Genomic DNA, 11,138 nt, shown 5'->3' with positions numbered 1-11,138 from the left:
GAAGTGTAGTTTCCTGTCTTGGTATTCCTTAGTGAGGTACATGGGATCTTGGTAATTCTACAGAGGAAGCAATGGACTTTTCTAATAGGTGTATCATCAGATAATAGCTCCAGGTCTGTGGGAATAATCGTGTCCTCATGGGGTCTCACCCTTGGAAGGAAAGCACTGCTTTATCAGTAGCACTGAGGACCTGTGGCAGGGCTAGCAGATGACGGGTCGTGGCTGTGCTTGCATATTCCCTCAGTGCACTTGAGGTGTGCCATGGGGGAGCGGAAGGCCATCTGTCCCCCAGCTTCATTTAGCAAGACATCAGACAGCAAGGGTGCTGAGGTGGCTCCTGCATGAACCTCTCACTAGATGCTCAGGTCTCTTGAGTTGTCCTGCTCAGCCCATTCTCCTCTTTGGCATAACTCTAGCAAGCACACTTTTCTCCTCTGAGGCCTTTGAAGTGGTGTAGACATCAGCCTAATTTGTCTCTAACTGCTGGTGCTTGTGTCACTTAAGTACAACGATACCTACCTTTCTGACTTCAGTTCAGATGTTGTCTGAGAACTCAACAGAAGTTCAGCAATGTGGGAAGATGGGACAGTGGTTAAATAATTGCCTCCAAGTGTAAGGACCAGAGTTGGGACCCCCCCCCCCCCCGCCCAAGACCTATGTCTGGTGGCTCACATGCAATTCTAGCCTTGGAAAGTAGAGATGGGATCCCTAGAGCAAGCTGGCCAATAAGACTAGCTGTACAGCCAGCTCTGAGCTTGACTAAGAGACTCTGCCTCAGTCGATGAGGTAGAAGAGTGATGGAGGATGATTCCTTGCATCAACCTCAGATCTCTACATGTGCACACACAGGCGTGCACACACAGACACACACCCCTACACACACACACACACACACACACACACACACACACACACACGCACACGCACACGTACATGCACATGCACACGTGCACACACACACCATACACATGAAAAACATGCATACATAAGGGCTGGAGAGTTGGCTCAGTAGTTAAGAGCACATATAGCTCTTGGAGAGGACCCAGATCAGCCTTTGTAGGTGTCAGACACACATGTGGCATACATACAACCATACTTTCAAGGAAATATCCCCACACAAAATGAAATAATAAGTACATTTTGGGCACACTCAATCACATGCTCACCAGCACATTTAGACTTCTTCAGTCTTCCATCAGTTGGCTCTTGTAACGGCTGCGTCCCTTTTGATCTGATACAGCCCCACCGCCTTCTATGAATCCATGTCATAGAAACTGGCTGGAAGCAAGCCATAGGAGTGTTGTGTGTTTCTCTTGCAGTGTGATTACATTAATGTCCCAACAACGGTGTTCACACCTCTGGAATATGGCTGCTGTGGGCTGTCTGAAGAGAAGGCCATCGAAGTGTATAAAAAAGAGAATCTGGAGGTAAGACCATGTTTCCTTTATCATCAACCCGCCCCCCCAAAAGCCACTTTTTTATGTTGTAACTTAGCAAGTCTCTTTCATGCTGTCAGAGAAAGCATCCTCCTGTTTGGGAGAATTTGAAGTGATGCTAGATTCCATCTCACTCGCAAAGTGATAGAAAGAACGAACACAGCTTCGGTGAGAGGGAGGGCAGTGGGGTGTATGAATTAGGACTCTGGAGATACAGGTATAAAAGGCCCTCACCCCGTGCACAGTGGAGACTTGGCTGTCAGAGCAGGGTGGGGGTGCTGGGGGCTCTGCTGGGGTCGGTAGCATAGATGATGTGCCTCATCTTGGAAGTCAGAATGGTTCTGTGTCTTCTGATCTTCTAGGTTTGGGGTAAACATGCGGGTCTCAGCTGTCATCTCCTCAGCCCACATAGTTATTAGTGTTGTACCTTGGGCCGACAACACTTTAAATGTTTGAAAGCGGAGTTTTGCTAACAGGAGGCTGTTTCTAATTCTGACTAATGGCTGCACAAAGCAAATGTGACATGTTGCTGGCATTTCGGGAACCTGGCTCCAGTGCAGCTATCAACATGCCCCAGGTGGGGCCTCGGGCTTCTAGTGCAGCAAGCTGTTATAGTCTGTCACCTTAGCGGGACTGAGGAGCATGTCAAGGAGTGGGTTACATGCAGTGCTGATGTCAGCCTCTCCCTTCTGTCCAGGTGTATCACACTTTGTTCTGGCCTCTGGAGTGGACAGTGGCTGGCAGAGACAACAATACCTGTTACGCGAAGATAATCTGTAACAAGTTTGACAATGTATGTAGATGCCTGGATGCTGTGCTTTCTGCTCTGCTCTAGTCTACTCCATTTTCTCTGGGGTTGTGTAAAGCACACTCTGTACCCCCAGACTGCTCCCCAAGCCTCACCTACTGTGATTTTAAAATACAGTTTGGGCCAGGTGGTGGTGGTGCACGCCTTTAATCCCAGCACTTGGGAGGCAGAGGCAGGTGGATCTCTGTGAGTTCGAGGCCAGTCTGGTCTACAGAGCGAGTTCCAGGAAAGGTGCCAAAGCTACATAAAGAAACCCTGCCTCTAAAAACCAATATATAAATATTGGATTCTTGCCAGTTGGGTTTTTATGATCTCTTTAAAAATGGGATTGGGGCAGGAGTGAGCTCTCAGCTGTTTGCAGAGGCTGAGGCAGGAACAGTTTTCCAGCTCAGCTGTGCCTGCCAGGCTGTGAGAGGCTGGTCACCCAGAGCCGACAGTTTAGACCTGATGAACTGTGAAGGCCAACACTGTGGCCACCATCTGGCACTGTGCATGATGCATGTTTATGTGTGCTTCATAGGTGGAATGGCATGTGTGGAGTGCCAGGGAGAGGCACTCACAGAGGGCAACAGGCAGGCGCTGATGGAACTGAGATGTCTCCTGTGCCTGCTCTGTTGTCTGCTTACACACTTCCTTTGTCGGTCCTCATGGAGGATCAGAATGGAGGCCAGAATCTGATGAAAAGGCATGTCAGCGGGCAGCTGTGGCTCACGTCTGCTCTGGACACCCACCACATGCTGCCCTGCTGACAGCCTCTACTAGCCATTCCTGAGCTCTGCTTAGTGTCGGGAGCAGGCAGCTGTTCACTGGGCCTACAAACCTTCCTCTAGTAAGACCTGATGCCTTGGGTACTCCAGTGTAGGCACTTAGTTCATATGTGCAGTGTTTGTGTGGCCCTGGCTCAGTAATCCAGAAGTCACACCCTACCCACGAGCTCCATCACGGGTGGGCAAATTGAGTGCACTAGTAAATTAGAGTGTGAGTTCGTTCTGACCACACTTTACTGGCTCCTTGGCCAAGTCCTTCGAGAGGCTGTTTCCTGCTCGGTTCCTTTCCTGTGGGAGACCCTGTATGGCTTAGCTGTGAACAACAGATAGTAGATCTCCATTCTGATCCTAGGCTTATGGGGATTCTCTGTTCTGTCTCTGTATTAAAGGAGCGTGTGGTGGGATTTCACCTTCTGGGGCCAAATGCTGGTGAAATCACACAGGGATTTGCAGCTGCCATGAAGTGTGGGCTCACAAAGCAGCTACTGAATGACACCATTGGAATCCATCCCACATGTGGTGAGGTAAGGAGCAGAGTGTGTGTGTGTGTGTGTGTGTGTGTGTGTGTGTGTGTGTGTGTGTATGTACGCACACACATGCTTGCGTGCACACGCATGTATCAAAGGACAGCCTCAAATGTCATTCCTTAGGTTATCTTAACCTCTTTGGAGACAGGGTGTCACACTGGCTTGAAGCTTACCAATAGGCTAGGATGGCTAGCCAGCAAGACCCAGGATGCACCTCTGTGCCTCCATGGTGTGGAGATTTTACAAGCATGTGCCAGCACGCTTATCGTGGGTTTTGGGACTTGGACTTGGGCCCTCACACTTGCATGGGTAGCTCTTTGCCCACAAAGTGTCTTCCCAATACTTTATCCACTGGAAGTCTCCCCAAACCCCAGTGAGGTGCTTTCAGTGGGCTTCAAGTAGCCTAGCTTTGCAAACAGTTATGAAACTCATTGTAGTGTTTCTTTAATTCTAATATATTTTATGTTAGCAAGCTTATTTAATGTGTTCTATCAGTGCAGCTGGAGCATGTCCTTGTAAAGCAGCAGTGACACTGTCTTCTTCCTTGTAAACAGGTCTTTACAACGTTGGAAATCACAAAGTCCTCAGGGCTGGACATTACTCAGAAAGGCTGCTGAGGCTAGCCCCGCTGTTGTTGGTTTCCCCTGTCACACTCTTGCTCTGTGCCCATGACATCTGCTTGGGCACTAGGGGACCAGTTCCGGGCTTTCTCCTGGCCCAGAGATGAGAAGGTGGCAGAGGACCAGCAGCAGCATCTGAAGTCCCACTGACGGCATGCAGCAACCAGGCTGCATCCTTGACGCCTTGGTTCGGAACCCATGGAGGTGAGCCAAGGCCGACTCCTGCAAGTCAGTTCGACTCCCCCCCCACGAGGCCTTGGATGGCACAGTGAGCCCGCCCCCTTTCCCAGTTGCCAGCGCTTTGACTCTCTGTTTTCATGAAGATATTATAGTTTTCAGTGTGGACTTGTCTGTGAAGAGGCTTGTGGGCCTGGAGTGCGGCACCTAGGGATTCATGGTGTCTGGAGAGCAAGGTCAGAGCAGCTGGCTGCACAGGACTGCTGCATTAGTGGAAGGCCCATGCACTGGATGGCCTTTTAAAGGCACATTTGACCTGCTGTCAGAAACCTGACTCCTACCTCACTCCTTGCACATCTGAGGGTGAGAACCCTGAAACCATTCTCCTAGTCTCTGCACTAGCAGACCACCACATATAAGAGGAAAATTGTATAGCTTTTCCATGTTAATCTTAAGGTCGCTATTAAAAAGATTTTACTATAGTCTGTGTGATCTGATTTCAACCTGTTAAATATGATTTTGTCATGGTGTGTATAAGGTAGCAAATGAACAGGTAACCCCAAGAGTTCCATTTGAACTTACACATGGTAGCATCTAACTGAAGCAAGTTTAAGGGAGGTAGTGATGTTTGGGTACATAGGAGAGAAGGATTTCTAAGCTAAGAGGCAGTATGACCTCATCATTTTGGGGTAGACAGAGCTTCCTTTTTCTACACAAATCATGAACCATTAAAAATATTTTACTAAAATTTTTAAAATGTCTATTTTGTTTTGTTTTTTTGAGACACAGTCTGGGAACTCAGAATCCTCCTGCCTCAACCTCCCAAATGCTGGGATTGCAGGCATGCCCTACCAAGGAGGCAGCCCTTTCTCTTTACAAGCTCATCATCTCTGGTATTTTGAGCTGACTAACAGCACATTTTGTTGTAAGTCAGTCAGTCATACTTCAAAACTGATTTTTAACCAATGTTCCAAGTCCTGGGCTGAACCATTAATTAAATGACAGGCCTGACCAGGTAAGATGTGTGTAGGCAGAAGGAGGGAGGTCTGTTTCCAGCTAGTGTGGCTGGGAACAGGCCAGATGGGAGGGAGAACAGAGGGGCAGGTGTGTAGGAGGAGGGGCCAGGGTGTGGTGCTTGGTCCATACCGAGGGGTTTGACTGTCCTGACTCATGGCTCCTGCATCCCAGTGTCATGTACAGACTGCTCTGTGTGTCTCTGTCTTGCATCTAGAATGGCCCATGTGGGAATTAGCTTCTGGGACTGTTGGCTGTCCTCTCACTGAAAGCACCTGCTGTTGGCTCCTATGGGTTGTGCCAGGTCACTTGTACCCAAGGCTGCCAGGATCCCTTCCTGTGATCACTTCCCCCATTTTAGCGGTGGTACATGGTTGCTGCCCCTTGGGGGCAGTGAGTTGAGAATGCTTACCAAATGTGGGCTGTGTTAACTTTATTGTTGCTTTCTCAGGAAGAGATTTAACCTGGGAACATGCAGTGGCACTTTTGCAGCTGCTTGCTAGGTGGTGTGCATTTCTGTTCAGTCACTGCCAGGTGTCAGGGAGGCCACACAGCCAGAGGTGTGAAGAGTGAAGGTATTGGGTGAATCTCCTCGAGGTAAACACACTGACTAGTGCCTAGACGGTTGTCTTTTTTATTTACTTTATGTGTATGAGTACTTTGCTTCACATACATCTGTGCACTGTGTGCATGCCTGGTATCTGCAGAGGCCAGAGAGGGCATTGAATCCCTTGTGGCTGGAGTTACAGATGATTGTAAGCCACCACAGGGGTATTGCAAACAGAATTCAGCTGTGCAAGAGCAGCCAGTGCTGTTAACCACAGAACCATCTCTCCATCTCCCAAAAAGTATGAATGTTTCCTCAGCGTGTCTGCTTTGAGTGGCTAGTGCCCAGGAAAGACCAAATCAATGCTTTCTGGAGGTGGCCTACCCACCATGTAGAAAGACTCCTTTCAGTTGAACTTGGCTTGTCTCTTCAGAAACAAAAGCAGTTGAAGACTATGGTTCCTGGAAAAGGTGGTGTTATGGTACTAATTCAACCAGAAGCTGGTGGATGCTCTCAGAGTCATTGACAACAGTGGCCTTTGTTAAATGCTACAGTGCCACTCAGTCTCTTGTGGATTCAGCCATGGCTTGGGCACATGCTGGTGGTAGCTAGCCTGTGTAGGGCCTTGTATATTGTGCCCTTGGAGTTTGCATCCGAGTAGGAATGCCAGGTCAGGTGAGCCCACAGTTATATGAATAGTTTTTGTCAGGTCCTGAGAAGGGGATGGGCAACCAGTGTCCACAGTACTCGCCAATGCTAAACCAAAAGGGCTTACTTCCAGAAGAAACAGATGAGGGAACTGTCCCCAGGTAGAGCCATATGGAGAGCCTGGTTCCGTGGTGGACTCCCAACTTCTCCAGTGTGTCAAGGCAACTGGGCAGTATGTTGTAACAAATAGGATCTGGTTCATGCTTGGGTGATGGGAAAGATTACCCTCATGGAAGCGTGGAGGTTTGAACGAGAATGGCTCCCAAAGGCTCTCACATTTGAGTGCTTAGTGTTGTAGAATATTTTAAGGTGTGTTACTTTTGTTTATGTTGCATTTGTTTAATTCTGTGAAGCTGTGTTACTGTGCCTGTCTAGAACACCTGATGGTCTAATAAAGAACTGAATGGCCAATAGTGAGGCAGGAGAAAGGATAGGTGGGGCTGGCAGGCAGCTTCTATATATATAGAAGGAGAAATCTAGGAAAAAATGAGAAGTAGCCAGAGAAGGAGGAGGACTTCAGGGGCCAGCCACCCAGCTACACAACCAGCAATGGAGGAAGAAATAATGAAAGGTGTACAGAAATAGAGAAAGGTAAAAGCCCAGAGGCAAAAGGTAAACAGGGTAATTTAAAGTTAAGAAAAGCTGGCAAGAAACAAGCCAAGCTAAGGCCAGACATTCATAATAAGGAATAAGCCTCCATGTGTGATTGACTTGGGAGCTGGGTGGTGGGCCTCCCAAAAGAGAAAAAACAAACAACCAACCAACAACAGCTTAGTCATCAGGGAGTGGCACTACTTGAGGATTAGGAGCTGTGGCTTTGTTGGAGGAAGTGTACCACTGGGGATGGCTTTTGAGGTTTCAAAAGCCCAAGCCAGGCGCAGTGGCTCTCCCTCTCTTCCTGGTGCCAAGGATCCAGATGTAGAACTCTCAGCTACTTCTCCAGCACCATGTCTGCTGGTGTGCCACCATGTGCCTCATCATGAATGTAATGGACTAAACCTCTGAAACTGTAAGCTCAGTTAAATGCTTTCTTGCTTATGAGTTGCCATAGTCATGGTGTCTCTTCACAGCAATAGAACACATGACTAAGACATGTAACTTGCTTGTGTCTTCTCATTAAAAATATAATTAGAGGGCTGGAGAGATGGCTTATCAGTTAAGAGCACTGGCTATTCTTCTAGAGGTCTTGAGTTCAATTTTTTTTAATTTTTAATTTTTATTTTACAGAGCTGAGGACTGAACCCAGGGCCTTGTGCTTGCTAGGCAAGCACTCTACCACTGAGCTAAATCCCCAATCTCTTGAGTTCAATTTCTAGCACCCACATGTACCTTACAATCATCAAAACTGTAGTCCCATAGGATCCAGTGGCCTCTTCTGGTATGCAGACACACATACAAACTACCCCTATACATAAACAAATACATCTTTAAAAAATAACATTTAAAACTTAAATAGGATTGAAAGGCAAGAGAGCCCATCTTAGTATTTTTTGGGCAGTAGATCCGCTAGCATGCAGGGTGACCACGCACAACTGTAGCTCTTGTGGCAACCTAGATGAGGCTCTTGCCAGCTGTTATTTTTGGTCATCACCCTGAAAACCTAGGCTCAGGGATCCCACAGCTGAGCTGGACAGAGAGGAACGATGTCAATTACCTTTTCTTGCAATGGCCACCATGCTAGCCTCTCCTAGGAGCCTCATCCCCCTATTGCTCTGGCTGGTCCCCGTCCCTCCTGCTGTTAGGTAAAGGCTCTGTACCTCTTCACACAGTTTCTGGGGCCCATGTTTCCTTGCTGGAATTTTTGGGAATTGAGCTACTGCCCATCTGTAGAGTAAATGAGAAGAACAACCAGCCAGTTTATCTGGTGTAAGTTCCAGCCAGAACTCCAGCCAGCTTTTCTGGGCAGACCTATTTACCTTGGCTTCCATCACTCTGCAGAGGTCTGTGCTCACATTCACTTCTGAAGGACATTTGCTCCCTCTGTCTGGGAAGGGAAGGGCCTTGTCCCAGGTCCCCCAGTGGCTGCCCAAATCTACAGATGGGACCAGATCTTGTCCCGTGCACATACAAGGCCTTTCCATCTTATCCAAGTGTCTCGCTTTACCACAGCTGTTCCGCAGTTGGTGTGATAGCAAGCTTCTGCTCCTCAGCTCTGTGGGGTGAGGATTCTACTAGGACACCACAGCAGTCCTGGCACAGTTATCTTTCCTTATTGATTACTTCTACTATCTCCCCAGAAAAAGCTGTTCCAAGGCAAGTGTGAATCTCCAGGGTCACTGCTTCAGGGACAATAATAAAACAGGGTCTGCTGAGAACAGGCATGGTGATACGGCCATGGTCTGATGAATGGGAAGGTGAAACCTACTGTGGATGTGCTGTGGAGCAGGAGGATCCACATTACAGGTGGGAGGGAATGGAATGGTGGGAGGGAGAGCCTGTTCAGAGCACATTTGAACCAATGAACTGTGTATCACTCGTCTCCTATTTCATATTTTCAGACTGCAGTTGGTGAGTAACTGAAACACGGGCAACTTCACACAGGGAACCAAGGTGAATGTTTCTTCATTCCCATCCTTTCTGAGTCCTTGGTTGATGTCTTACACCAGTTTGAAGAAATTCCCAGCAATTTCTTCCTTAAATATTTCTTCATATGTTTTCTGTTGTAGACTTCCGGTCTTGAGTGCATTGGACTTTACCATTTTATGTAGTTCAGTTTGCTTTTGTTTCCACGTGGACTTGCCCCGGGGAACCCTGTGCCCCCAACCCCCGTCTGCTGCTACCCCCCCCTGCATAGATTTCTGTGGTACTGTGTTGTATCTGTGGGTTTGGATTTTATTGGTAGAACTGCCATGACTCTTTTTTATTTATTTTTTATCTTTCTGTTCAAATTCCTCATCTATTCTCAAATAGCATCTGCCCTTTCTTTTAGGCCATCTGGTGTGTTTATAATAGAGAGGCCTCTATCTATTTCCCAGAGCTGGGCTGTCCCTGTCTGGCTTTTATTGAATTTTACTCTTATTGAGTTACATTTTCTTGTGTCTGTGCACACTTCCTAAGTGAATGTGCAGGTGTGATGTATGGCTGTGCTCAGAAGACAGTGCTCACGTTCTCCTGTCTGCTTCATTGTGAGTGGCTCAGTCCATCCTGATATAGTCAGGCAGGGCGGTGTCCACTGAGGCTCTGGTTACAGTCACCATTTCTGCCCTCCATACTTTGAGGGTGCGATAGGGCTTAGGTCTGGGGAGACCCTAGTGGGCTTTGGGCTGTCAGCTGAGCCCTACTTTCTGATGACAGAGCTCTCCATGCCTTGAGGTGGTTACTGGATTGTTTTCTCTCTCCAGTCCTGCCTCTGATATTCTATGACCCGGGAGCCTTTTTTTCTACTGAGCCACATGGCCTAAGCTATCACTGGGTCACTGCAGGGCATCTTGTAAAAGCCCCAGTTGCCTTGGAAGGATGTCACTCAGCTCTACCAGAGCCAATTCATAGCCTTTCTCTGCCAGGATGGATGGCAGTGACCCACACCCCTAAAACTAAGGGGCTTGTCTCCTAGATCCAGTCATCAGGGTGGGATCAGATTCTGAGGATTCCTGATAGATCGATGATTAATCCACAGATGGACTAAGAATTTGATGGCATTGTCGAGAGATGGTAGAGCCTGGTTGGAGAAAGCAGATTACTTGGGGGTACTTTTGAAGGGTGTATCTTGTCCCTGCCTCCTCTCCCTTTCCCCCTCCCCTTCTCCACCTCTTTTTCCTGTCCACATCTCCACTGTCTGCCATTGTATAAGCCATTATGTCCTGCCGAAGGCTCCCTGCCATGGTGTTCTGTCTCATTGGAATCCAGAGGCAGTAGAGCCCAGTGAGGAGAGGCTGAGGGGCTCCCTGAGCTAAATAAACTCTAAAATATTGCTTATCTCTGATGGAAAGTTGGCTTGACACTCCACTGTACCCAGGGGCTCGGGCCAGTGTGGCTGGCCTGGCCTCCTGCCCCTTGATGGCTCTGCTGCCTTCCACCACTTTGCCTGCAGGGCAGCAGCTTTTGGGTCTCTACTAGAGGGCTCCTTACTTTGTGGAATGTATTTGGGTTCGGTTTGCCTTTGATAGTGACCTCGGCTCTTTCAGATACTTGCTTCTGGAGCTTAAGCAGTGTTCCTGTCTCTGGAGTAGAACTGGTAACCTCTCCTGACTTCCTCCATTTTAACAAACATTCTGAAAAATGTGTCCCGCTTTACATAAACTACTGTGTGGGAGAGCAAAGCCTTGGATCTGTAGCTTGCCAGCTGTCTGTCAACAGCACTTTGCTTCTCTGAGGGCCATGTCCCTTTCTAAGGAGTAACCAGAGGACACCCCTGGTACTGTGGATATCGCTCTGTGTAAATAAAGTTCTGATTGGCCAGTGGCCAGGCAGGAAGTATAGGCGGGACAAGAGAGAAGAGAATTCTGGGAAGTAGAAGGTTGGAGGGAGACACCGCCAGCCGCCGCCATGAGAAGCAACATGTAAAGACACTGGTAAGCCACAAGGCATGTGGCAA

General features: G+C 48.2%; 1 protein-coding gene across 2 annotated transcripts in view; it reads left to right on the top strand.

Moving 5' to 3' along the window:
• Txnrd3 (thioredoxin reductase 3) overlaps nucleotides 1-4,996 on the top strand; it is a 34,976-nt gene extending 29,980 nt beyond the window's left edge. For both annotated transcript variants that reach the window (XM_036180268.1, XM_036180267.1), the window contains exons 13-16: nucleotides 1,320-1,427; nucleotides 2,134-2,229; nucleotides 3,401-3,535; nucleotides 4,093-4,996. In XM_036180268.1, coding sequence (XP_036036161.1) covers nucleotides 1,320-1,427; nucleotides 2,134-2,229; nucleotides 3,401-3,535; nucleotides 4,093-4,155 — 402 coding nt within the window. In that variant the 3' untranslated portion in view covers nucleotides 4,156-4,996. The remainder of the gene's footprint in view (nucleotides 1-1,319; nucleotides 1,428-2,133; nucleotides 2,230-3,400; nucleotides 3,536-4,092) is intronic.
• The last annotated feature ends 6,142 nt before the right edge of the window (nucleotides 4,997-11,138 follow it).

This window comes from Onychomys torridus, chromosome 3 (genome assembly GCF_903995425.1).
Source record: "Onychomys torridus chromosome 3, mOncTor1.1, whole genome shotgun sequence".
Classification (NCBI taxonomy): domain Eukaryota; kingdom Metazoa; phylum Chordata; class Mammalia; order Rodentia; family Cricetidae; genus Onychomys; species Onychomys torridus.
The sequence above is the reverse complement of the archived record's forward strand: the minus strand, read 5'-3'. Positions and strand labels throughout refer to the sequence as shown.